At 39.6% G+C, this 27,753-nt stretch overlaps 1 protein-coding gene across 4 annotated transcripts in view; it reads left to right on the top strand.

Annotated features, from left to right (window-relative positions):
* The window catches only part of GRM5 (glutamate metabotropic receptor 5), a 557,227-nt gene extending 530,316 nt beyond the window's left edge, over nt 1–26,911 (top strand). For 2 of the 4 annotated variants that reach the window (XM_051820823.3, XM_051820833.3), the window contains exons 9-10: nt 4,668–4,763; nt 22,040–26,911. In XM_051820823.3, the coding sequence (XP_051676783.2) occupies nt 4,668–4,763; nt 22,040–22,958 (1,015 nt within the window). In that variant the 3' untranslated portion in view covers nt 22,959–26,911. The remainder of the gene's footprint in view (nt 1–4,667; nt 4,764–22,039) is intronic. The other 2 variants (XR_007909731.3, XM_051820841.3) reach the window with 2 other exon arrangements.
* The last annotated feature ends 842 nt before the right edge of the window (nt 26,912–27,753 follow it).

Below are 27,753 nucleotides of genomic sequence, written 5' to 3'. Positions count from 1 at the left end.
GTGATTCTTACTCTACATCTTTGAGATTCACTAGATGAGTGTGGGCTTGTATTGAAGCAGGAAAAGAGGAGCTACTGCTTTTGGGGAAAAGGAAGTGGAAAAGAATAAGAGAATCTTCAGAGAAGACAACTAAATCTTATTAAAAAAAAAAAAAACAAAAAAAAAAAAACAAAAAAAAACAAGCCAAGCTGAAATCCATTAAAATTACTCTAAGGGTTTTTCTTGCCTAAGTCCTGGTCTATAGATCAGTGTTACAGAACTTAGAGTTCAGAAGAATATTTACAGATTCAGGAACCTTGAACTCAATGTGTGACATGTACTATGTGCTCAGTAAATCTTTTGAGGAAATACTTGCATTGACAGTGTTATAAAAGTTTTTGAACATATAGAAACATGCCTATAAGCCCCTTCTTGCCATTGACCATATAGTCTACCTGTTCTCTCTGAACACTTTCAACTTTTCTCACTGTGTTTGCAACCACTTGTATAATGATACAATAAATCACAGTTGTCAAGACTCCATATTCTTATTGCTATGTACTATTGAATATCTTCAGTTGGAAGACCCACCAGCACCTCAAACATGATATTCCAAGTTGAAGTTTTTTACTTCTAACTCAAAATATATTCCTTGTGTTATTTGCTGAGCCCCGTTAATTGTACAGCCTAAAAAAATAACTGGGATAGCAGTCTCTCTTGTATTCATTATCCAGTAATCCTGTTAAATTTGCTCCCTAAGTAGCTTTTTAATTTCAAAAAAATATTATTTATTTTTTATTTTATTAGAAAGGCAGGTAGACAGAAACAAAGAGATGTTTTCCATCCTCTATCTCACTCCTGTAATGCCCACAGTAGTCAGGACTAGTCCAGGCCAAATCCAGGAGCCAAGAAATTCATCCAGGGCACCATGTAAGTAACAGAGACTCAATTACTTGAGCCATCATCTATTCCTACCAGGGTGTGTGTTATCAGAAAGCTGAATCAGAAACAGAAGAGTCAAAACTCAAACTAGGCACTTCTGTGTGGGATGCAGGTATTCCAAGTAGTGACTTAACCACTATGCCTAACATCCACACCCTAAATAGTTTTTATTTTTTAAAGATTTGTTTATTTATTTGAAAGGCAGAGTCACAGAGAAGCAGAGGCAAAGATAGAGAGAAAGGTCTTCTATCTGCTGGTTCACTCCCCAGATGACCCCAATGGCCAGAGCTGCGCCAATACAAAGCCAGGAGCCTGGAGCTTCTTTGAGTTCTCCTTTGTGGGTGCAGGGGCCCCAGCACTTGGGCCATCTTCTACTAAATAATTTGTAAATGGCACTCTTCATCCGTATCTCATCAGGTCTCATATACACATATGTGTATTATTTCTATCTCTAGTTTGATCCTTCAGATCTATAGCATTTTATGTAAATGCCAACCCTGACCATGTTTTATCCAAGCTTCCAGAACCTGCAGGTAAAGCCCTTATCATCTTTTGTAAAACTCTATTTGCATACCACTTTTCAACTTCTCTCCTTTTATACTTGGTATTACAATATAAAATATTAAACAGTGTTTCTCCCCTTGATGTTAAGTTTCTCTAAGTGTTTGCCCTTTTGCTTTTCTGCCTGTCTTTTCACAGTATCTTTTAAAATCTATCTTAGATATCATCTCATTGACACTAATCTGGAAGGGTGTAGGTAGCCCTTCTTGTCTTTTTTCTGCAATAAAACTTCTCACATTCTTATTTCATCCTTCTCCTCTATCAGTGGCCTAGAGTCATCCATGTGCTCTGTGTTTCAGTGTCCAGCACATGGAGTATTTGACAAATGATTTTGAACGATATGAACTAAATCTCTGTGATACATCTAGAAGGACCCAAAGCAGATACAAAATGTAGAGATCATCCACTTCCTGTACTTGTGAATTCTGCTTTCACTGGCAAAATGAGCTCAGGAAGAGATAAACTCTGAGATAAATTCTGAAAAACTTAAACAAATTTTAATTGAAAGTTGCACATTCCTAAAATAAAGTCTACCGGAAAGGAGTGCATGTCTGCAATGGAGCCTATTAAAGCTTTGAACAACACATCATTGGTGAGTGGAATAAGGAATGAGTGAATGAATCAATGAATTTGAGGTGTATCTAAGTATCTGGTAAACCAAATAAAGCTGTTACTATAATTACAGACAGTCCAGACAGTCAAAAAGAATTCCTTCTGAAAGTAAAGATGAAGTTCCCAATCTATATTACTGCCATTGTCCATTGTCATCTTTTGGGGTTTTAAAATTTTTTTTTTTTTTTTTTTTTTTGCTTTTATCTGAGAGGCAAAAATAGAGACAGAGACAGACAGAGATCTTTCATCCACTGGTTCATTCACCAAACGCCCACAACATCCAGGGCTGGGCAAGGTCAAAACCAGGAGCTTAGAACTCAACACAGACTTCCCAGATGGATAGCAGGAATCCAACTACATAAGCCATCCCCTGCTGCCTTCCAAAAGTGCACATTTGCACAAAACTGGAATCAGAGGTAGGGTTAGAACTCAAAACCAGGCAATGCAAATATGGTATGCAGGTGTCCTAAGAGTGTCTTAAATGCTGCACCAAACACCCGTGCACTCACTTTGTTTTGAATAAGAAAGCTATTTAGAAGTTCCAAAATTTCTAAGTCATTATTTGATTTACTGGAATAGTTTTATTACCATTTTTTTCTTTTTGTTTGTGTGTGTGTGTGTTTTCATGAAAACTAATACAAAAAATTCTTGAAGTTTGCTAGGACAAGATGTTTATATTTCATAAACAAAGTCACCTGGCAGAATATGTGTGGGCATGAGACACAGAGAGGGAGAGAAATACTTAAGAGTATGAAGAGTGTGAGTATCTTGACTCATTTATGAAACTTTTTATTAATTGGCAATTAGCTTAACAGAGTATATTCAAAAACACATTGAGAATCCCTTTGTAAGGAACTGAACAACCATAAGTAATTTGTTATTCTATTAATATTCTTTTAATGTAAGCTGTAGAACAATATTTTGTCTTGTAATCTAATTCACACAGAAGCACAAAGTCCTTTTGTTGAAATGAGGTATGCCATTCTTGACTGGTACTTCACAAAGGGTTTCCTTCCAAGAGATTCTCTCTAGTAAAATAGGGGCTACTTCATCAGGTTTGGCTCTATGCTTTACTTCCTTTAACATAGTCTTTAAATTCTTGCTCTGTCTTCTTTATAGGCCACATCTAAAGTTACTTATGCACATGCTTCTTTTCTTTCTTCTCCCATGATTCTGTGAGCTGTATGAATCAGTCTGCAATTTATTTTTCTCCATATATGCTACAAATTCCCTCTCCTAGACTTCAATAGATGCTCAACCATATCCACTGAATAAATGAACAAATTATACCCATTTGACTTGATGTAGTGAGTCATTTTCATCCAAATACTAACTACTTTTAACATTTTAGAAAAGGAAAAATTGAAGAAGGCCTGTGCCCCAGGACCAATATTAATCTTGATTTTTTTCTATGCGGTATTATTTTTGACACAGCAGGGAAAACCAACTACCAATAGTATGAATATAATGGGGGTAAACCAGTCTTACAATTATAACTCTATTTATAATTTTCCTGTTAAATACTTAGGAAGTGGGTGTAGTGGCACCATCTAAGGGTCCAGTTCTATAAACAAAGAGGTAATAACTCCTTAAGAGTCTTGGAGACCTGAAAGGTCCACTGACAGTTATTGTCAAAGTACTAGATATATGACATTGGGGAAGTCAGTTAAGTAAGTCTCGGTTTCTTCATTTGGCAAATGGGAATCACAGTACTTCATTACTTAAGCCACAAATTTAAACTGCGTGAAATGGATCATTTCTGTGAAAGCTTGTTGGCTCAGAAAACCACCACTAAAGTATAAGAAGCTTGCCTCTTAAACTTGTAGGGTACAGCGGCTGGGAACCTCATAAATTGTTTTATATGAAACACCTAGATCCTTGCTAAAATACAGGCAACACAATACTGACCATGAAGTTTCAGCTGAATGGTTATAGAAACCTCTCACATCCAAAGAACATTTATTACCTCTTTTGACATCACCAGCGCCTAATATTCAAGCATAATGACACTCAATGATGATTTGTTATGTTAATAATTATTTTTTTATAATAGAGGGCAAGACATTATAATGACTAAAGGGTGGGTTCTGAATTTTGAGTCTCTGTGTTCAAAACCTATCTTCGACTTCTTCATCAGCAAAATGGAAATAATAACAGCTTTTGCCACAGGGCTTCTGCCAAAATTAAACTTGGGTAAGAGTCTAACAGTGTCTGACTCATGGTAAGCACTAAATAAATTTTAACTTATTGATTGATATTCATCTTTTTCTTGTACGGTAGGAATTGTGTTCTTGTAATCATTAACTAAAACGTGATGACTTTGCAGATTAATAGGCAATGTAAAAGGGTGGTTTACATGTAATTTAACCAAGAAATGACAAGTCCGCAATGCTATCCACTTACCACCACAAACATCTGATAAGTGTCACAGGTCGGCCATTTGCATCGCAAAGCAGGAACCCCTGTTTTGACATGGGGTTACCCTCTCTGCAGTCACGGCACTTCCTCAGCCTGGCAGTTAAGCACACAATCACGTCTTTCTGTTTGCTCCTGTCCTTGTTCATGCTTACCAGGTACAAAGACAGGAGACTGGCCCAGCACAAGTCGGAAATAGAATGTTTCACCCCCAAAGGGAGTATGGGGAATGGTGGGAGAGCAACAATGAGCAGGTAAGCAAACTGTGAGTGGCCTGAGGTGGTGTGAAATAAATGTATGCAAGCTAGAGGAACAGGTGGCTCCCTGGTCTGAGTCCTCACTCAACTGTGCATTCCATATAATTTGTTCTACCTGGGCCACAACTGGTTTTCTGTGTGTGTTTGATTTGCAAAGCCCATACCATCCTCATAAAAGTAAAGGGAGCCTCCTGTCCCAGCTGCTGCTGTTTCCTAGGGTTGTGCGCTTTGCATGTCTGAAGCCTCAGCTCACAGTCCATTTTCCCCTCGGCCTTAACTTATTGGTCATATGATTCTGGAGTTTGCAAAGTGGAAGAGATTGGAGGAAATTCATTCCAGGACTATCCAATCACCTACTAAAAAAAATGCAAACACTTAGGACTGATTCTAAGGGAAGGATTGCAATTGAGGGAATACTCCAGCACTTGATCCTGAACAAACCTGAGCATCAATGTGATCTACTTTAAATGTGACATCATCTCACAGCCAAGGGCAAAGGCTAGTGAACCCACTGGACTACAGAGGTGAGAGGCTTTTCTCAACCTGAAATCAGGAAAGCTAATCCTCCTCTAGCTACCATAGCTTTGCAGCTCCTTGACTTCTTTGTGTTGTTGATGAATACTACCTGTCGCTACGCTGTGCATGTTCCTCCATACTATGCACTCTCAACTGGGTTGTACCCAGTGAGCTGGAGTATTTGGAACTATAAACATCAACTAAGCTGTGTTGCATGTAATGAACGTGCTTTATTGCATGAGACAGAGTTTCAAGAAAAAGGCTCTAATGACAAGGATAGTTATTATCATTAAATAGCTTCAGAGTTCTGGAAGAGCCATGAGTTGAAGAGTCACTCATCATGAGCTAACTTCTAATTTGCTGTGGCATTTCACAATCTGTCTTTGGTACAGAAGTGTGGGAGGGGAATTCTTTCAAATCACCCTGGATTATAGAAAAGAGAAAGTCCAGGAAGATGAGTATGTACGTGTGTGTGTGTGTGTGTGTCTTTACTGAAAGTAAAGCTTGAGGTTCAGCTGCTTAAAAAGAAGATAACTCTATTGAAATTTCACCCCAAAATATTTTGTTTCCTCAGTGGAATGAACTCATTTCTGTGTTCAAAGAAATTAATGACTTTTTTTCGAGGACAACCACATGCACTACTATTCGGAGAACGTTCACATTGCTATCTGTAAAAATGTGTCCAGTATTGTGAAACACGTATAGTAGCCCTGGCCAAGACTAAGGACTCGGCAATGAAAGGGTGTGGGTATATGTAGGAACTTTTTTTTATCTGATAGCCTCATATGCACTTTCCTTATACAGCTATCCTTGGACATCAGTGTCTCAAAGATAAGCTTCAGTGGATTATTTTGTGGGGGTAACACAATAAAATGTTATTAGAGTTCCTGGTTTCATTCCACTTAGATATGAGAAAATAACATAATTCACATACAAAAAAATTAGGTAAGCAGAAGAAGAGTAGGCTGCACAGAGTGAAAGTGACTATGTCAAATGAGACACTAAGGACTCTTTCCATAATAACTTCAGAGTTGAGGTCCAGAACTGGAGTTTTCAAATGTAGCAAACTTGGTTGCCCATCAAACATACTAGGCAAAAATCATTGATAATAAACAAACAATAAAACCTTGGAATCTGTGGTATAACAAATTTTCAGGTTATTCAATTTATCTGTACCATAAACTGATATTTTAGAATAATTCATTCACCTAGGAGATGGAATGGAGTTGTTCATGGCAAGCATTTGGTCTCAACTATGCCATACAAAACTCTTAAAGCTCTTTTGTCATTGCTTACAGCTTTCAAGTCTGATGACCCTAGAGATCAGATTTTTCTCCAGGCTGGGTTGGCTGAGAATAGAGGGGCAGTTTATGGGGGAACACACAATAAGGATTCCCCAAGTTAAACAGACCAAACTACTTTGGGTTAGGTCTTGATCTACAGAGGTAGCCACTCAACATGTTTACTCCAGAAATAGTCCAGGTTTCTCTGCAACAGCAAGAGACCGCTGCACTTGTGTTTCCTCACTTGTTTGGATATAGCTAAGGTAATGACAAGGCTTATTATATTAGCATATCCTGGTGGAAGAGAGAGGAATAGTGCATGCTATAGAAAATACATCCTTTCGGAGTAACCATCTCAGTCCTCCAGATAAACAGTTAACTGAGAATAAATGGCCTCCCTTTTCTAATTTCTCTCTTAATTTCTTTAGAATTAAATAAAAACTGACAGAAAAAGAGACAGGGAGATAAGAAGTCCTTCAATGAGCTAAGAAATCTTTCCCTTAGCAGTGTAAAGAACTGAAGGCATACAAACAGAGAGGCTAAAATTCACAAAGCCTTTTTATCTTTTATTGTCAAACATATTTGTTTTTATAAATACACACATACATGTGTGTGTACATACACACACACACACACACACACACACATAGTGGCATCTATCCAGGAAGTATAACTCCTAAAAGGAAGTTAAGGGAAAAGATGTAAGAGGAAACAATTGCAATGTAAACAGTTTGTAATTTAGGAGTTGCAGTGTTTATCCCAATTTTCTCACTCTTAAACTTGTTGGAAAGGCTAGGAAAATATATCTGCCTGTATTTTGAAACTTTATAGGTAATTTTAGTATTAACTGATAATGCCTTCTTTCCTATCCACCTCCATTCCTCTCCCAAATTGTTTCCTGGAATCATAGTCAAGCTTCACTCTACAAACATCTGAGTTGATACTGTGACCAGGACTGAATAACCAGTCCCAGAAAGGGGCTAATGTAAGTTAAAACAACTACAGGAAACCAAGAGTGTTTCTCTTCATTTCATTTGCCTGTGTTTCTTTTATGGTGAAACTGCAGGGTGGACAGTAGCCTATGAATTCCTGCCTGGGTGATTATCCCAGAGCCAGGTTGCCTGTTGAGCAGAGAGGGAGTTTTACCCTGCTTGCAGCAGAACACTACCATCCTATCTGTAGGTGGGAAGGTCTTATATAGATACTTCTAAAAGTCTGCCCTCTTCTCTCCACCCCAACATTTGAAAAGGAATGAGAACATTATATACTCATTATATACTCAGTGCACACTAGCTTCCTGAACTATTATATTGTCTTTTTACCTTCAGGTAAACAGATTATTTTTTTTCTTTCTGGCTGAATGTAGTATAACTTGTAATCTTTTCCATTTTCACAGTGGACAGTCTAAGTGTGTTTCAGAGCAGAATCCTGCAGATGCAGGAGAAGTGAAAAAGAGTCCTAAACAGGGAAGTGCTCTAGGAGCCAGGGTGTCTAGATATTCCACCCTCAGGAATCACTGTTATCATCCCCATGCTCAACAGGCGTGTGCCACCAGAGTACTTCCTGGCCTCTGTGTTGAGATGCTTGTGTTGTGCTCCATGAAGGCCAGTCACTAAGAATCATAAGATCATAAGCTAACCTTAACAAACCCTTCAGTGTCTACCTTCCCTCTATTCAGCACATATATTCTCTCCTCCAAGACACTCCATGTGTCTTACCATTCCCAAACACTCTGACTTCTTTCTACAGTATTACTTCTTACCATATGCTCTGTTTCTACCTGGGCTGTCCTCCCTTTCTGCTTCTACCTATCTTCTCTAAAACCCATTCCTCTTCTATTTGTCAAATTCAGGGGTCAAGCCACAATTCTAATGCCGTGCCTCTTTGTGTTCATTCTGAAAATCATATGGCCCATCTTATCTCTTCCAAATTCATTATTATCCCTTTATATATACCTCTTATATTGCCTATTAACTGATTGCCTGTATCTTTTCACTGGAATTGAAGGGTTTGTTCACTTTCACATCCTCAGTTCCAAACAGCACTCTGGATCTACTGATTCAATCAACAAATCGAGGAAAAACACATAGGGTAACTTTCTGTATATGGATAGCACTGTTTTAGGAACCATAGGGTGTTCAGGAAAGGAGAAAATAATTTCTGCTCTAAAGGAATTGATGGTGTTAAAAAGCAAAAACAAATAAAACTGGCTCAAATTGAACATGTAACAATAATAGGCTACCTTAAGCTATGAAATTTGTGTTCCAGGTAATAAGGTCTAGATTTAAATTGATGAAGGGACTGTGGCGTGGCAAACGAATGAGGGAAAGCACCATAGTATATAGTTACAAAGTCAAGTTTCAAGAGTTTCTAGAAGAAAATTTCATAAACTGTATTCTTTGGAAAAGTAGAGCAAGTGCAAGAGATACTTCGTGATGAGCACAGGAGAATAAAATCAGGGATGGAGGCACAAGTGACAACAATGTAGCCAGCACTACAAGGGTACTACTAAAAGCTCATGGAAGATGGGATTAAAACATGTTTATTTTGATATAGACATTTTGAAATCCCTGCATATTTTTTCCAAATACAGACATTCTGTGAACTTTTTGAACCCCCCTCATATGTGCTCCATGTCCTTTGTGGAGATTCTCTGTGAATGTTTATATAACAAAGGTTCAGACATTAATTTAATCTGGTTTACCTTATCTGATCTTGGAGCCATTTATTCATGAATTCTTATTCTTACTTCCTATAGTGTTTGCCTATTAATTTTATTGAAAATATATTAATCAAAAAGAAGAAGATCAAAATTATGTCTTCCAAGCAGCTTTGAAATCTTAAAAGTCATTTCCTAGGGAAATCTTTTATAAGACCAGCAAAATCCCAAAGTCTAGCTAATGTCTGGTGATTTGAATACAAATTACTACCTTTAAGTATCACAAATATAAACCAAATTTCTAATTCCCTTTGCTTATTTTTTCAAAGGAATGACTAATCAATATGATATATGTATACTCTGTTTATGTGCTATTAAATTGGACAGTCTCCAGACTGAAAAGCATAACATGAAATAGCAAATGGGGTACTTCAATTCCATGGCTATTTATCTTTTTTTCTTCTCAGTCCTCTTCTTGTCTAACACTCTTTTGATTAAAAAAAAAAAAAGGAGGAGCTAGTCAAAGCCAGTGTGAGGCTGCTACCCTTGCCTGTGAAATACACACGTATGTGCATACACACACATACACACATATAAATACATACGTGTATATACTCTTAGTTTTGTTGATAATTCAGTAGCTATATAGAAATATGTATATATTTATTTGAAACAAGAGAATTGACAGTTTTTATTTCCTGCAGAAATTTAGAAGGAAAGAGGAAGCGGCCTGCCACATGGTCATCAAGTCTAAATCCGTGTGCTGTAGAGGACAAAGCGAACTGTGAGGGATACTTTCTGCTTTTAGTCTCACCTCAAGATATGCATAAAATTTTTCAATAGTTTCCACTCAGTCTTACTGTCATTTCTCCAGTAGGTGGATAATACCAAATATAAGCAAAAGTCATTAACAATGCTAGGTTGAAATGAAACCATGAAACTATAAATCAATCATTTCATTTAATTCCTGTATCGTGTGTCATTTTGAATTGATTCTTCAAAAAAGGTTTCCTTATTTTAGAAAAAAATCGCATTTGTTGATCACTTTTACATGACACTATGTTTTATACAGGAAATTAAAAAAGATATGAAATAGGCTTTCTGCACCTATTTTTTTTTTTTTGCTATTATACTTCACATACCTTCAAAGCTGACTGTAGTTTTATATATCACCATGTCTTCTGCACTCCTTAGAATTAGCAACCCACTGAAAGGGATGGGCTTTAATATAAAATATAGCAATAGTTTACACCTTAAGTATTTTCTGCCTTTGTGCACAAAAGTTCCATGAACCCCTCTCAACCTCAGCTTTATAGTCTGTACAATGAATATGATATTGATTAACTACCTCACAGATTGTTTTGAGGAAATAATAGCATGCATATGAAAACATACATGCACAGATGTTTCTTAAACTAAATAATATAAATGGGATTATGTATGAATACATATATATTACAAGTAAAATAAAAATACTAATCAGAATGTCTGCTATTTTCATGTGTATGTCTACCAATTGTCTTTCTAAAAGATCTATTTATTTATTTGAAAGTCAGAGTTACACAGAGAGATAAGGAGAGGCAGAGATAGAGAGAGAGAGAGAGGTCTTCCATCCACTGGTATACACCCCAATTGGCTGCAACAGCCGGAGCTGTGCCAAACCAAAGCAGGAGTCAAGAGCTTCTTCCAGGTCTGCCATGCTAGTGTGGGGTCCCAAGGACTTGGGCCATCTTCTACTGCTTTCCTAGGCCATAGCAGAGAGCTATATTGGAAGTGGACAGCTAGGACTTGAACCCATATGGGATGCCGGCACTGCAGGCAGTGGCTTTACCTGCAATGTCACTGCACTGGCCCCCTACCAATTCTAAGAATCCAAAGATTCCCATTATCTCTGAGGAACAAGGAGATTCACATATGCAAAATAATGCTCACAGAGTTATTTTAAAAGTTGTTTTCATAGTACAAGGATACAGTGTTGAATATCCCAAGCATTCCAAGGAGAATGGTGCCTATTTGTGACAGATGCCTTTTTTCCCCTGGTAAGAAAAATAATCAAAAAATGTTCTTAAACCAAGTGACTTCAATAGATAAAAAAGATGTTGATGATGAGTCTCCACCCAGGACACATGCCAAAAAACTAACACAGCCTTCATTAGTTTTACCTTACAAACTTCAGCTGAAGATTATTTACTAAGATTGAAAGGAGATTTTTGCCTAAACAAATCATTTTCCTAGCAACCACTGTAAGGCTCCTGGGACATTCTATTATCCTACAGTCCCTCAGGACTCTGCAGTATCCAGGTGAAGGCCGATTCAGAGATTCAGAATTCATTACTGAGTTACTTTATGAACAAATCTTCCTTATTGTCATTTCCCTGGAAGCTCGACTGGGATCCATCTGGTTAACTCCCTCATTCAAATGTGCATCTTGGCACATAGCATAGAGACAATACTGCATAGTGGCAATGTGTGGATTTAGGGTCAGATCTGGGGCACTGTTACACATTTACTTTGATTTGATTTGGGCAGATTAGTTAAGTTCCATAGATATCAGCTTTCATATGTGTAGTACGTGTTAATAATACCTGTTCATACTAAGCATTCAAGATATTATGATATGCTTTATTTTTTAATACTCCCAACCCATATACTCTGCACCAGGCGCCATACTAAGCACAGGAAGCACAGGAAGTCACTTTCCTTGGAGTGCTGTGGGTTTACTGTGGGAGCCAACTAGATAATAAGTTATTAAAAGTGCTATTTGGAAAGTGTTATATAAGACAGCTTTTGTGAAGGTCAAATATTATAATACAGGTGAAAACAGCAAAATTCTATGCAAATGGGAACTATTATTTATTCCAGAACTCTTCTTTGCCTTCAATCCCAAAGCCATGTTTTATTCAAAGTTTAAATGAAGCTGAATTCCTCCACAAACTGTTCCTGGCTGCCCCAACCCACAGACACAAAACAGCTGTATCTTGTTTTGTTCTATCTTTACTAAATTGTAATTGAGTGTTAGAGTGACAGCTGGAAAAGAAATCATTTCCTGCTCTGAAAAAAATGCAAAACTCTAAAGCTGCTTCTACCTCAGCAAAAGCCTATAACTTAAATGTCAGGATAAGGAGTAATCTTGAGTCCAGGTAACTCAATTATACATCAAAAGAAATAGCTTAATTCAAGCAAGAAAACTCTATGGTGGCTCAACACCTTGCCAATGTTGGACACATGCTCCTGAGTCACATCCTATTTTAGGATGCTTTCTCTTCATGGAGACTCGTGGGGAAAGCAGCAGCTGCACTGGTACCACTGGGCTCTTTAATAACCTACTGGGAACACACTTGAGAAAACCTCCTATTGCTGTTAAACCATAAGACAAGGGAAAATAGGGTGGAGTGGTTCTCCTCCCACAAGGATTTTATTAGGGATTACAGACATGAAAAATGATATTCTGTGGGGAATCATCACTGAAGCATGCAGCCACTGCTACTTAAGAAGGGAAAATCTACCCCACAGGGCTGTGGGAAGGGTTCATTCATTAGTTGTGTGGAATTCATTTCTTTGCCATACACATGATGCATGTACTAATTGGGTTTTAAATACAATTTTAACACACCCAAGCTTTAAGGCCTCACTAAGCCATGCTGAATTTGCAAATCCTTCCTTGTAACTTCTCTGGTGAGCATTTTCTCTGAATTCCTCTGAAACCAACAAGAAAAACCCAAAAGGACAAAGACAAGTGTCTTTTCCTTCTGGATAGTTTTCATATCAATACATCTCTCTCCATACTCTTTTGTTGCACCTGTTGGTATCTTACATTGTGTCCTTGTACTATTGGAACAACCTCTTAGATCTGCCCTGGACACCACTATTTTGTTTATGTCAATCTTTTTGGTTCCTCAATGGGTAAAGGGCTAATTAACTCAACAAACATCAATTAGGTATTATTTTCCTAAAACAGGACCAGAACTAAAGCTAGACTAGGAAAAATGTTAATGGACAAAGCTGGGGTGAGGGTTTAAAGATTATGGATCGTTGCCTACATGCAAACTAGTTTTTGAAGCAGGAAAATAAGATCAAATACATAATATTAAATAACAACCCAGCTAATTGAAGAATAACACAGAAAACACTGTTGAGTACTTCTTTGTTAATTCTTTTTCTGATTAAATGTGTAGATTCTATATGGTTGTAATAATTAGCCAACTTCTCTGGCCAAATATATTGGAACATATAGCTGTTCCAGACACTGACAAGAAGCCCAGGATTACTTCCTACTGAGTTACTCAGACAACAAAACCAAGAAGAACCCTGTGAGTCATAAGAGTCTTGAATAGCTAAGAAATCCAAACTCCAACTTCTGATGCCTGCACTTCTACTGCATACCCACAATGTCAAAATGGACCGTGGGTTACCTCTTGAGCATTCCTTATGGATTTAATACTTCTGTCACTGCTATCCTTTGCGGAGGCTAGTATGTATTTTGCCATAATCTTACCAAGTATTCAAGGCTTAGATTCAATCCCTCCTCTGTAGGCAGGTCGCATTCCTGACGACTGCTCGTGATCTATAGCCTACAGTCATGCACTCTACAGTACCACAGTGGAGTGGCTGCTTATTCCTATGCTCCACTGCCATTCTCATTTCCCTTGCCATCAGCCCCCTGACACCTGTCCATCTGCTTTCTAATTTCAAAGTCCCAGGAAGGGGAAAAACAACTCTTTGCTATCAAAATACATCCTTTTGTTCTCTTTCTTCTATACAGATCTTCACTCTCAAATTCAGTTTTGCTCTCTTTGAGGGTTGTCTCACATATCAATGCCTCTCAGTCACACTATGAAAAAGCCTTGATGAATCAAAATCATTTGATTCGAGACCAGCACTGTGGTGCAGTGGCTTGGACTGCCACCGTCAATGCTGACATCCCATTTGAGTCCTGGTTCAGGTCCCAGCTGCTCTGCTTCTGGTCCAGTCCTCTGTTGGTGTGCCTGGGAAAGCAGCAAAAAATAGCTTAAATATTGGGGTCCCTGCCACCCATGTGGGAGACCTTGATGAATTTCCAGACTCCAGACTTCTGCCTGCCCCATCACTGGCAGTTGCGGCCATTTGGGAAGTGAACCAGCAGATGGAACAGCTTGCTTGCTTGCTTGCTTGCTTCCTTCCTTCCTTCCTTCCTTCCTTCCTTCTCTCTCCCTCTCCCCCTCTCTCCCTCCCTCTCTCTCTTTCTCTGTGTGTGTGTGTGTGTGTGAGAGAGTGAGAGAAAGAGAGAGAGAGAGAGAGAGAGAGAGAGATTCCCATGTGGGTGGCAGGGTCTCAAACACTTGGGATATTTTCTGCTGCCTTCCCAAGTCACAGTAGGGAGCTGGACTAGAAGTGGAGCAGCTGAAACACAAACCAGTGCCTGTATGGTATGCTGGCATGGCAGGTAGCAGCTTTATCTGCTATACCACAGCAACAGCCCGAAAGTAAATCTTTAAAAAATTCCATGTCATTTATCAAATGATCCCATCCCACATCATTTATTTCTAGTAGTAGTTGAAAGACAAAGATTTCGAAAATAACTACAGATTTAAGGTTTTACCTGCAGTTACATCATGCACATTTACTGGTCTTCCAAAACAAATCAGAGACAAAATGAATGAATTAGTACTACTTATAAGATGACTGCTTTCTTTTAATTGCATCACAGCTTGGGATAAAAGGTTGAGAACTGCTTTACAATATTAATTTATATGATTGTAGGCTTCAAGTGCCTTCATCATCAAGCCTTTCTGTCATCCCGGGCAAATGATAATGTTTAATCAAGTTCTGCTATATAAGTTATCGACCAAAAAGAGATATAGGGTGCTTTCTTGAGATGATGAAGTGTGTGATTAAGAAGTACAGAGACATCTAGCAAGAGAGAATATAAATCATGTGACTAATTTGCTTAAAACACACATCTCCAAATACCAGTTGGGGCTTTTTTTTTTTTTTTTTTTTTTTTTTTTTGACAGTGAGAGAGACAGAAAGGTCTTCCTTCCATTGGTTCACTCTCCACATGGCCGCCACTGCCGGTGCTGTGCCATTCCGAAGCCAGGAGCCAGGTGCTTCTTCCTGGTCTCCCATGCGGGTGCAGGAGCCTAAGCACCCGGGCCATCCTCCACTGCCCTCCTGGGCCACAGCAGAGAGCTGGACTGGAAGAGGAGCAACCGGGACTAGAACTCGGCACCTATATGGGATGCTGGCGCCCCAGGCGGAGAAGTAACCAAGTGAGCCATGGCACCAGCCCTGGGGCTCCCTTCTTACACAGAATAAAGACAACTAACTTTGAAAAGAAAATATCAACAATGTAAAGTCATGAAATGAATTGGAAATCATGAGATAGTATTAGTTCCATGTTGCCATTTGCCAAATCACCTTATCTTTCTTCAGATTTCTCATCCTTGAAAGGGAGAAAATAAGTTGATCCTACCTACCTACCTTTGACTTTCAGAGTATTCCTAAAACTGCTTTGTAAAGCACTATGCAAATATAAAGTGGTATGGCTTTGATGATTATGTCTGTGTTAGGGAATTTAGTACTTGGCTTCATTTCCATTAGTTCAAGTATTTTCCTCTCTGCATACTTCTCTAAAGCATACATCATCATGGCTATTTAAAGTGTTTTTTGTCAGCAAGATAGCTATTTGCACCCATTTATGCTGTAACTGAGGAAATTCACATAGATGATTCTGCCATCTTCTTACATATTATAGTTTGATTCTCAGCGTAATTTTCAAAAATCAGTATGTCAGGTTTTAGGCAAAGCTCAGAAAGAAATCATTCCACTTACTTTGGAATGTCTGAATATATCAAATTCCTCAGTGTCTTTTAAAAAAGATATTACTGTATATTGTAATTCAAAGGAAATTAAGAACAAAATATATTGATAAAAAGTTTAAAGAAATGAATGGAAAATGAAACTACAATAGCAAATTTTCTTAAAATATTCCTAATGTATGAATTTCTTTCATTGGCCTAATATTTTCTAGTGTCATTCCACAAGAGTTTGCTAATGTCATTTCAAGTTTTTTCAATTTTCAAAATGTCTATATATATATATATATATTTTTTTTTTTTTTGCCAGGCAGAGTGGACAGTGAGAGAGAGAGACAGAGAGAAAGGTCTTCCTTTGCTGTTGGTTCACCCTCCAATGGCTGCCGCAGCTGGCGCGCCACGCTGATCCAATGGCAGGAGCCAAGTACTTATCCTGGTCTCCCATGGGGTGCAGGGCCCAGGTACTTGGGCCATCCTCCACTGCACTCTCTGGCCACAGCAGAGAGCTGGCCTGGAAGAGGGGCAACCGGGACAGAATCCGGCGCCCCAACCGGGACTAGAACCCGGTGTGCCGGCGCCGCAAGGCGGAGGATTAGCCTAGCGAGCTGCAGCACCGGCCCAAAATATCTATATATTAAGAGGCTCATAATCAAGCTACATCTCCTCTTGGCTGCTCCCCAACCCAGAATTCACAAACAAGAGAGGATCAGTATGAAGACAATCTTTAATAAAAAGCACATGTTAACTTTTAGAGGATAAATTTCATTATTCTGATGCCCTGAAACCCTATAGGTTAGGAATGTCCTAATAAAGCACGTAACAAAAGACTAAGAGTTCAGTTTGTCTTGTTTTTAAATTTGGTGAAGTAAAAAGAGGAATTTTAATTTCTTATATGGTGGATAAATCCTTAAACCAGTTCTAAGGAAAAAACTTACACAGATTGTGCATCAGTCATATAATATGAACACAAAATGATAAATTCTGTAGTCTTTTTGGTGGTCAAACTCTGTAAATGTTTGTTTTCTAACAATGGTGTGCTGTAGCAGAATGTTCTCATTTCTGCAAGTTTGGGCATATTAATAGGGAAATCGGAAAAGGTCATTGTGCTGATATTCAGAGCCTGAAATGAATAAATTATTGAAGCAGCCTACATGGAAGGAAAGAACAAGAATACACTATTGAGAATAACGATAGCAGGTGTCCTCTTGGCAAACACAAAATGTAAAACAAAAACAAACACACAAAGCCTCAAATGACATTATTTGAATGCTGCTTTTTGATTTTCAGAAATACAAGGCAAATCATCATAAAGCAGAGGACACTGCATTACATAGTATCATATTCTGTAAAAGGGTTAAGGGTGCCTGGTAAAGAGCAAGATGTTTCTTTTGGTCCCCTTTCCAGATTGAGCAAACCTTTTTGTTCTGTCACCCTCTGTTCCATTCCTCTCTCCTCCTCCTCCTTTCCTAACACTAAAAATCCAGTGAGGGGAGTGCTACAGACAGGTAAGGAAAAGCACCCTCCCCTTGTCCTCCCTCACTCACCTGGGACAAAGATATAAACCCTATGTAAAAAACAATAAATAAATCTCAGCCTAAATAATAAACACAACTTCTCACCACAAGTAAATGGCAAACTCGTTGGTGCTGAATACCTCCTTGCATTTGCACAAGTGTTATGCTTTATAAATGATGCTTATATGTAGGACATTTTCACTTACTCCCCCAAATCATGTGACGTAGGGGAGGGAGATTTATTTTTTCCATTCTTTACCAATCAGGAAAGAGGTTCAAAGGCATTAAGTGATTTGTCCAGCATTACTCAGGATCAGATTTCATACCTCAAATCTTGAGTCGTATCTCATTTCCACTACCCATACTGCTGCAACAAATATTCAGAACTGAGAAACTGTACTGAAACAAAAATTTCAGATAATGAGTTATAAAAAAATCCTTTGTGATTTTCTCGATATCAAATCTGCATTTTTATATTTAATGAAATACCTTTGATTTGTATGCACTGATTAGTAATGATTAAAAGGACTTATGGGCTGGCGCCGCGGCTCACTAGGCTAATCCTCCACCTAGCGGCGCCGGCACACCGGGTTCTAGTCCCGATCGGGCGCCGGATTCTGTCCCGGTTGCCCCTCTTCCAGGCCAGCCCTCTGCTGTGGCCAAGGAGTGCAGTGGAGGATGGCCCAGGTGCTTGGGCCCTGCACCCCATGGGAGACCAGGAAAAGCACCTGGCTCCTGGCTCCTGCCATCGGATCAGCGCGGTGCGCTGGCCGCAGCGCGCCGGCCGCGGCGGCCATTGGAGGGTGAACCAACGGCAAAGGAAGACCTTTCTCTCTGTCTCTCTCTTTCACTGTCCACTCTGCCTGTCAAAAAAAAAAAAAAAAAAAAAAAAAAAAAAAAAGGACTTATGATAAGTAGAAAGAACCTTAAGATAAATGAAATAAAATTTAAATAGCATTCTTTTTGAAATATAATTGTAACAAAAACAATTCAGCATGGATTTTTAAATGAGATACACATCTCCAATTATTGGCCCCAAAATATTACTAATAGTACCTACCACGTCCTAGACAATGTACTGCGTACTGTGGACGTAACAGGAAATAGCAAATCCTGTCTGTGACTTCATGAACCCTGCCCCCTATCCAGCAGACGAGGTGGACATACAGCATTGTTATTAATGCCATAATTCAGGGGTAATGGGAATCTAGCCTAGCTGGGTGTGGGGTCAGGAAAGCTTTCTTTAAGACAAGATAATTAAGGTTAAAAAAGATGTACTTAAGCAAAAGGGAAAAAGTAAAAGAAGAGGATGGGGAGAGAGCACAATGCAAGAATTTGAGGAAGATAAATAAGGAGAGATTTAGCGGAATAGATGTGATCACCAAAGGATACAGTTTAGGAGAAAATAAGGTGATGGGTCATGGGACTCCAGTATTTGTTAAAGTTGTCAGATAAAGTAGAAACAACCAGAAAGAACTTATGGCTTTACTACACATTTTATTTTGCACTGAATTCTCTGCTCTTTAAGCCAGGGCTCAAAATAGCACTAAGTATACTGTTTTTATTTCTGAAATATTTATACATGTGAAATGCAAAAACTGCACATCTTTAAACATTTTCTCGTTAATAGATATTTTTGCTTACTTTGTCTCACATAACCTGCAAATGAAATCTTACCTGTTTCTTGCTGAGATTTGAAAAGGTTATTCTTACCAAGCATCCAGGATGGCAGATCCAGAATTTGAATCCAAGTTTTAGGACCTCCTGACCATTATACTTTCCATGACAACACAGAGTGGTTCTTGTAGCTGAAAGATCCTAGTTATCCAGAGATAAATCTACGAACGTTAGAGAAACGTCTCATATGCCAGAATTCTGAGAACTGTCATATTGCAATACATTGGGTAGATTAAATAGAATGAAAATTCAAGGCAAGCAGCAGAGAATGAAGACCATGAAGTGAAAAGGGACAGATGAACAGTGTAGGTTAGATCCCTGCTCAATGAATGTCATATAGGTGAGATCCCTGTGTTTACGGAACCTGCATTCCACTAATAAATAGACTAATGTCATGAGTGCATTTTTTTCTTAAGAGTTCTCAATGACTTTTGAGAGAAAAATCTTGCATGTCCAAAAAATATGAAATGAAGTGCCTGGACTTTGACATTTCTGTGGTGTCTCCTGTGACCACTTCCAATGTTATTCAAATGGTCTGGTGATCCCTATTGCTCATAGCCATGGGAACAGAGAGCAAAGGCACTACAGGGAAAAACACCATTTCTCTGAACAGTACTGGTTGGTTAGGAGGGTTTCCTTCTCACACATTGACCTCAAGCTTTTTCAACCTGCTATCATGTTTGGGGCATGGTTAATGGATGATTCCAGAGACTGTCACTGTTAACATCCAAAGTCATGTTCCATTACATGAAAGAAGGGAGAGAGAGAGAATATGAGTATCACTGAGGTCAAACAAATCCAATTCTTCTTCTGCTTTGTTAACATTAAAAGGGACCTTAGGGTCCTGAAATACAAACTGCCCTTTCTCAAATGCTTGTTTCTTATCTTGCTGGTAGGAGAGAAAAGGAGTATTTAGCAATCATCCTCCCAATAAAATCTCATAAGTAATCTGACGGATTGCTTCTGTCCCATATTCCAGAACTTAGTGGACTCCTGGTGAAATAAAATACAATACAGGTCAAACTTAAAAGGTAGCAGGTCAGGTTAATGCAAAATGGAAACAAAAATTCTGAAACTTGACCAGAAAGGAAAATCGGACATCTGGCAGTGTCCATTCTGCTACTATGGATACCTAGGAACCTCCAAACCTGGAAATGACCCATGCATTCTTTCCAGAAGATGAAGGTAGGGGGGAATCTCACATTCCAGAATTCTGAGGGATACTAGGTTGCAATACACGGGGTAGGTTAAATGGAATGTGATTTCATGTGAAGGGGTTAGAGAATGGAAGACCACAAAGCGAAAAGGGATAAAAGAAATGGAAAGCAGCATGGGAGAAAAGCAAGAAACACTGTTTTATGGAAATAGTGTCTAGTACCAAGGGAGCAGGTGTCTCAGAGAGAACGTATCTGGCATTTGCAGTCAGGAGGGGTGCAAATAGGGTTCAGGCCCCTACCTGGCAAATGCAGGCCACCCTCCAACAGGGAGGACAGAGGAGCAATGGGAACACAGAAAAAGAAACAAAACAGATTTCTGGTAGAGGTTCTTGGTTTGTGAAACACCAGGTTAGAATCACTTTGGGGATAAGAGGGTGGGGTGTTTGTGAAGAGCAAAGATCTCTGGAACCATCAGAATCTCCTGGAATCTGGAATCGTGCGTGGCATTTTTTACAAATGCCCTAGGTGTGTCTTATGCACAATTAAGTTTAATACTCACTGGCTGAGTTGATGGAATTGGATTCTTGAACATCTTTTGTTCTTAGTCTGCCCAAGGCTATATTGGTCACTGCCCCTAAAAGAGAGCTGTCTGGACTTAGCATAACAGATTCCTTTGTGATGAGGAATCACACACCAGGATCTTTTCACATAGCTTCCCTGAAGGTCAGGCCGTATCATCTGAACATGAACGCGCAGGTTCCTGAGAGTCTGCTTCCAGAGGCTGGGTAGCTTTTCAGTGGTAAGGAGCTTGAGGCATCACCTTCATCTTCATCAGAGATGCTTTCAGATGCCCAGAGAAGAGGAAAAGGTCAATCAGGCAACACTCATCGAGACCCTATTTTGAGAACACTACTCTAAGCGCCCATATACTTCCCTCTCCCTCGTGGAACTGTTATTTAGGTTTTATACCTAAAAATTAACGTGTGATGCGAAGTTTCATGAAGTAGGAAACTTCTAATTCATTAGAAATGTGTCTATGTGTTCACTGAATTTGTGTTTCCTGCAGGTAAGCCAGAGTAAGTAAAAACAAGGGCAAATTCAGGAAATCAGGCATAAATCCCTAGTTATATAGGCCAACTTGCAGAATATGAAACTGAACCGAACCACTGTCCACTTCCTAGTAACCTTTGACTTTCTCACCTCTTCCCTTCCCTCCCCTCTGATGACTGTCGGTGAGCTGAGGTCCTAGCTGCCAACTTTCCACCCCAAGGCTGCCAGCGGTAGGGGGCGCCTGCCTTGTCTCAGGCAGTGCTGCTCCCAAGCTCTTGCATCTACGTTTGCAGTATAAGCAGCTGTTGACACTCGCGAGTGGGCCCAAAACTACTGCAGAACCCTCATCAACGCTCTTATATCCTTATAACATCCCCTTCAGCACACGATAAACTGAAGGCCTGCTATAATAAAGCAGCTTTTTAACTCAAAACAAGTCACTTGCATCGCTTCTCGGTCTTTTGTCTCTCAGGTGTGAAACAAGTCGCCTACAAGGTGTCCTTTCGATGCATTGTTTCCTAAGTGCGTAAAAGCCCTTCCAGCTCTTAAGCACCACCAGTGAAGGCTCAAGGAAGCCCCCTCGGACCTCCCCGAGTCATCTCTCTTCTCCCTTCTCTTCGCAGCTCCAACGGGAAATCCGTCACCTGGGCCCAGAACGAGAGGAGCAGCCGAGGGCAGCACCTCTGGCAGCGGCTGTCTATCCACATCAACAAGAAAGAGAACCCCAACCAAACGGCTGTCATCAAGCCTTTCCCCAAGAGCACCGACAGCCGCGGCGCCCTGGCCGCGGGCGCGGGGAGCGCGGGCCCAGGGGCCGCGGGGGCCCCGGGCAGCACGGGCTGCCCCGGCGGCGCCGCTCCCGGCGGGCCGGAGCCTCCGGACGCCGGCCCCAAGGCGCTGTACGACGTGGCGGAAGCCGAGGAGCAGCTGCCGGCGCCAGCGCGGCCGCGCTCGCCGTCGCCCATCAGCACGCTGAGTCGGCGCGCGGGCTCGGCCAGCCGCACGGACGACGACGTGCCCTCGCTGCGCTCGGAGCCCGCGGCGCGCAGCAGCTCGTCGCAGGGCTCGCTCATGGAGCAGATCAGCAGCGTGGTGACGCGCTTCACGGCCAACATCAGCGAGCTCAACTCCATGATGCTGTCCACCGCCGCTCCGGGCCCCGGCGTGGGCGCCCCGCTCTGCTCCTCCTACCTGATCCCCAAAGAGATCCAGCTGCCCACGACCATGACGACGTTCGCCGAAATCCAGCCGCTGCCGGCCATCGAGGTCACGGGCGGCCCGCAGCCCGCGGCGGGGGCCCCGCCGGCCGGGGGTGGCGCTGCGCGGGAGAGCCTGGCGGCCGGGCCCGAGGCTGCGGCCGGCAAGCCGGACCTGGAGGAGCTGGTGGCACTCACGCCGCCGTCCCCCTTCAGAGACTCGGTGGACTCCGGGAGCGCAAGCCCCAACTCGCCTGTTTCCGAGTCGGCGCTGTGCATCCCATCGTCGCCCAAATATGACACTCTGATCATTAGAGATTACACTCAGAGCTCCTCGTCGTTGTGAAGGTCCCTGGAACCCACGCGGCTTCCTTCCAGGGGTTCCTGCGCGCACAGGCGCCCATCAAGGCCGAGGTGGAAGACGCCAAGTACACCCGCAGTGGAACCACGAGATTCATAGTGCTATTTCACCACTACTGACCGAGACACCGACCACGAATCTTTGGGCAGATTTTCTGCTAGTGGCCTTAGAAAACATGGGCTTTTAAGAAACACTGCTTCGACTCTTGAGGGCTGACAAGGAGTCTGTGAAAACAGCTACGTACCAAGTGCTTTGCTCTAGGAAGGCAGTGAGTGAAACAGCATCGTGGAGGGCGAAAAGGCGCAGTTAATAAGCAACTGTAAAAAGTTTTATTTGTTTACTTTGATCTTTTTCCCAGAAGAGTCTTTGATTCACCAAACATGAATGTACATTTTCTAACGAACTAAACGTCTGGGACCAAAACATCAACCTTTCTCTTTTTTTTCTTTCTTTTCATTTTTTCATTTTTTCCCCATTTCCTGTAATGACCTTGAAAAGCAGTGACTTGGGCACAGTATGCGTTGTTGTGAGTCCCATTCATAACACACGACTGGATAGAGAGTGCTGCGCTAATGTGCCACAGGGCTCCTACCAGACTTTCCTCTCCAATTTGGTTGTGAAATATTCTTCCAAAAACCTGCATCTGGGATTCCACCTAGTTATTTCAGATTCACCTCCATCAACCAAGAAAACCAATGGAAGATTTCTTGACTATTTCACCATGTTGCCAATCAATAATGGAGTAGCAAAAAAAAAAAAAAAATATTTTCTGGAACACTGTTTTGTAATTCCCTCACTGGGGTGCATTGTGTAGCTAGAAATTCTCTTTATAATAAGTCTTGAGCTCAAGCCCTGCTATCTCTTTCGTGAAACACAGCCACTCCTAATGAATGCTGTTCCGTTAGTATCGCCAGCTAAAACATTAAAATATGTGTCTGGGCTTCTTCATTCCTTTCTTTTGAGAAGCTGATGCACAAAGAGCTCCTCTGTCCCTTTTGAGTCCCACCACCGGAAGAGTGATCCGTAGACCCAAGAAAGACATTGTCACAATCAGAGGGACTGTTGAAAAAAAAATCAACACCATCTTAATACACTGGAAATTCTAAACTGCATCAAGTTGGCTTAGCAGAGATTCAGCTATGCCAGTGAGCAGTGGTTTTAACTTTCCTTGGCTGCTTCAATAGGGCAGCTATGAACTATGACAGATTTTTCAAAGCAATACAGAATATTGAAACAGAGGAACCTTAATAAATATTAACCATACAGTCTTTCTTAGCCATTCCAAAAAAGAGGCAAAGCAAGTATTAATATTTTCCTTTTTAAAATAATTAATATGAATTTGTGCACTTCATATTGTCATTGTTTAAATACTGCAGAAAAGAGGTTTAGTTACAATAGATACACCTGTGCTTTGATGGATTCATATAGGTAGACTTCATAGCTCTACTGTCATCTCTCCGTCCCATTGCAGCTACCCTCAGGTACCAAATGTGTCCAATTCTTAAATAAGTATAGTAATAAAAGGAGGAGGTGTCCTACGGAGTTCAGTTGACCCAGCCTTATACTAAAGATAGCCTTATGAAAAAGATTTGCTGTGAGGCACAAGTATATTTTTGGCAGAGAGAAAAATAAATCTTTTTTTTCTTTTGCTCAGTACCTTATTTTGGTAAGTATTTTTTTATTTCACATTTATTCAAAAAGTAATTGAAAAAGGGAAGTCTATCCATTGGCAAAAATAATCATTCTCTACTTGTAGAGAATACATTGCTTGTTGATAGACTCTTTTTCTGGTTTCTTTTTTGAAAATTTAACACAAATCTTTCAAAATAAAGCATTAGAAACTAACATTAATTTACTAATAGTAATAGTAATTTAAAAGAAATCAAACTTCCCATGTCAGATTTGAAAATAACATTATCTTGCCACCTTGATCTCAAGGAGTCTCTTGGAATAGAAGTGAGATCTAACTACACTTCATTGTTTGCTGAAAACAAATGTCTGCCTCTACCAAAAAACAAATGTAAGTATTTAGTACTCCTGGATCCTCATCAAAAAATGTGTTGTTCACCTGGGGATTACTGTCTTGATTTCATATGTACTGATACTTTTCTAAATATACTCTATAAATTTTAAGCTTTGATTCATAAAATCTTTAAGTTTGATTTTCATTTTATTCTGAAATACAGTGAATTGTACTCTGTTGATCAATAGAACATTTTTAACTTTCACCATTATCAAATTCTCTAATTTTCTAGTACGTTATTTCCTTAAAATGTACACTATCTTGTGTGAGACATCATTAGAAATTAAAATGTAATGCAAGCAAATTGCCAACTGATAATTCCATATGACATCATAATCTAACTGTAATAATACAAATGACTTATCCAATTAGAGAACAAGATGTATTTTCCTTTCTATTTCTGTAAACTTTGCCACTTCATTGAATATACTGTATATTGGACATAATGTTATTACTAATGCATTCTTGAGATCTTTTATTTTGGAATGATGCTAACTCTGTCTCTTTGCCAATTCTAATACCAGGTTCCAAATAGTAACTCTACAATAAAGAACTGAATATTCATTCTAGGGCTGGAATGTGAACTTCACAATTCATTTGGGTACCTATTCTCATTTAATTTCCTTGAAAGGAGTCTGTTCCTGGTGCCCAGTGATAATTCAGTTGGGACCAGCAGTGACTAAAAGGAAGGGCAAAGTACAGAGAAATGCTAAGGCTCAGCAAAGTGACCCAAAAGGAGAGTTTGATTCCAGGATGAAAAAGAGAAGATCTGGTTTGATTGCATTATCCTGACCATTCTAAGCAGTTCACGCGTCCTTCTATTTTGGGAGAAGAGTGAGGTCAGCCTGAGAAGACCAACCAAGTCTGAACTGGGAAGAATCATCTTTCTGGGCTAGGGGTGGGGAGCTGAAAGGAAGTATGGAAAGGAAAAACCCTAAAATATTTGACTGATGGAAGGAAAAAAGTGCATCCCCAAATGTGCTAATCCTTGAAAGCAACAGTCTTTCCCAAACTGTGTTACCAGCAAGGGATCAGGAAGACTAGGAGCTATTTCTGACTGCAACTGAATTGTGTAATGTCTCTGCTACAGTTCTGTGACTTCCAAACCAGGAATTAAACACTCTTTTTTAAAATGAAAGAAAAAAAAAACACATTTCCTACACTAGTCTCCCAGCAAAATGTACATGTTTTGGAGTCGTCAAAGGTATTATCTGAATTCATATTTAGCTACAGCTTATTAATAACCCTCAAGCTGTCAGAATCTCTATAGTTACCATTTACAATTTTATACTGTGAAAAAATATAGATCAGTGAAAGCATAAAGATAAATCAGAATTCACTATGATAGAAAGTCTGAGGCCTGGGAGATTTTCTACTGTCTATTGAAGAATGAGGCATGTATAAAATAGTTGGTTGGATTTCACTGATCTTCCCAATGTGAACAAATATACTATGTATATTGTGTGTGTTTCTAGAATTCAATGGCAGCTGCTGGTGGTGTTGTAATTAGAAATCTATATAGAATATAGATGTTTTAGAGAGATGGTGCCAATCCTAAAAGATTTGTGTGGGCTATAAGTGCTTGTACTTACTTTTTCTGCACTTACAACTTATTTGATTTTAAAACTGTGTGCGCATATTTGTTCTTTTTCTGTTGTTGCAGCTTGTACTATTAAAATAATAGAGAATGTTAAATTATTTTGATGTGAATTGCAAATGATTTTTTTCATAAAGTTTAACATTTTTATCAACCTTGTTTCACTTTGTACTTGTATAAATGTGTTTTATTTTAGCATTTTAAAATATACTTGCCTGTTTCTCAGTTGTCTAAATCATGTTCTAGTTGGTGTTTGTGAAGTCAGTTATTTTTTTGAAAAATATTAAAAAAACAAACTATGATATGACTTTAAGATTATTCCCCTCAGATGCTTAGAATGTTGTCTTAATAGTTTTCTAATATGAAAGGAGCCATGCTATTAATTAGTATTAAATTCTGAATGATGTACACATTTGAATTCCAGGGTTTACAAAGTAAGCAGTAGACAATAGATGAAATCAGAGATGCTGTCCCCAAAGACAACAAAAACACCTTTTAAAACATACATCAGTAAATACATTTTTTGAAAAAGGATTGTAGGGAATGTATTTTGTTTTTTTGTCTAGAAATATACATTATAAAATAATTCCATAACTATTTGTGTTGATAGAGGTAACATCAAACAGATAAAACACATTGTTTGCATGTGTATATGTTTGTGTTTCTATATGAACAACACACACAGTTACATAGATATTATACCTTTAGTCCACCTATGTATATGTTTTTGTGTGTATATGTTTCAGATATTCATAAATGTGCAGAAGTATGTAATTTTTCCTGAAAAAATTCACTTGTCCAACCGCTTTTTAAAACTTTTTTTTTTTAATTTGAAAGTCAGAGACAGAGATCTTCCATCCACTAGTTCAGTCCCCAAAAGCCCACCTAGATTGCCTATGTGGTTGGCAGGTATCCAAATAGTAGGCCATACTTGCTGCCTCCCAAAGTACACATTAGCAATAAGCAGGGAATCCAAAGTGGAACTGGAATGCAAAAGCTAAGCACTCTGATCTAGGATGCATGCATCTCAAGGATGTTTAACAGCTATACCTCAAGTCAGTCCAACACCTGCCCTTCAGATCACTTCTTAACTTCTATTGTTAAACAAATTTGTCTTCCTTGAACATAAAGTAGTAAACACCTAAAGGCAGACTATAGAG

The sequence above is a fragment of the Oryctolagus cuniculus genome, chromosome 1, assembly GCF_051225735.1.
Source record: "Oryctolagus cuniculus isolate XC-2025 breed Fujian yellow rabbit chromosome 1, ASM5122573v1, whole genome shotgun sequence".
Classification (NCBI taxonomy): domain Eukaryota; kingdom Metazoa; phylum Chordata; class Mammalia; order Lagomorpha; family Leporidae; genus Oryctolagus; species Oryctolagus cuniculus.
The sequence above is the reverse complement of the archived record's forward strand: the minus strand, read 5'-3'. Positions and strand labels throughout refer to the sequence as shown.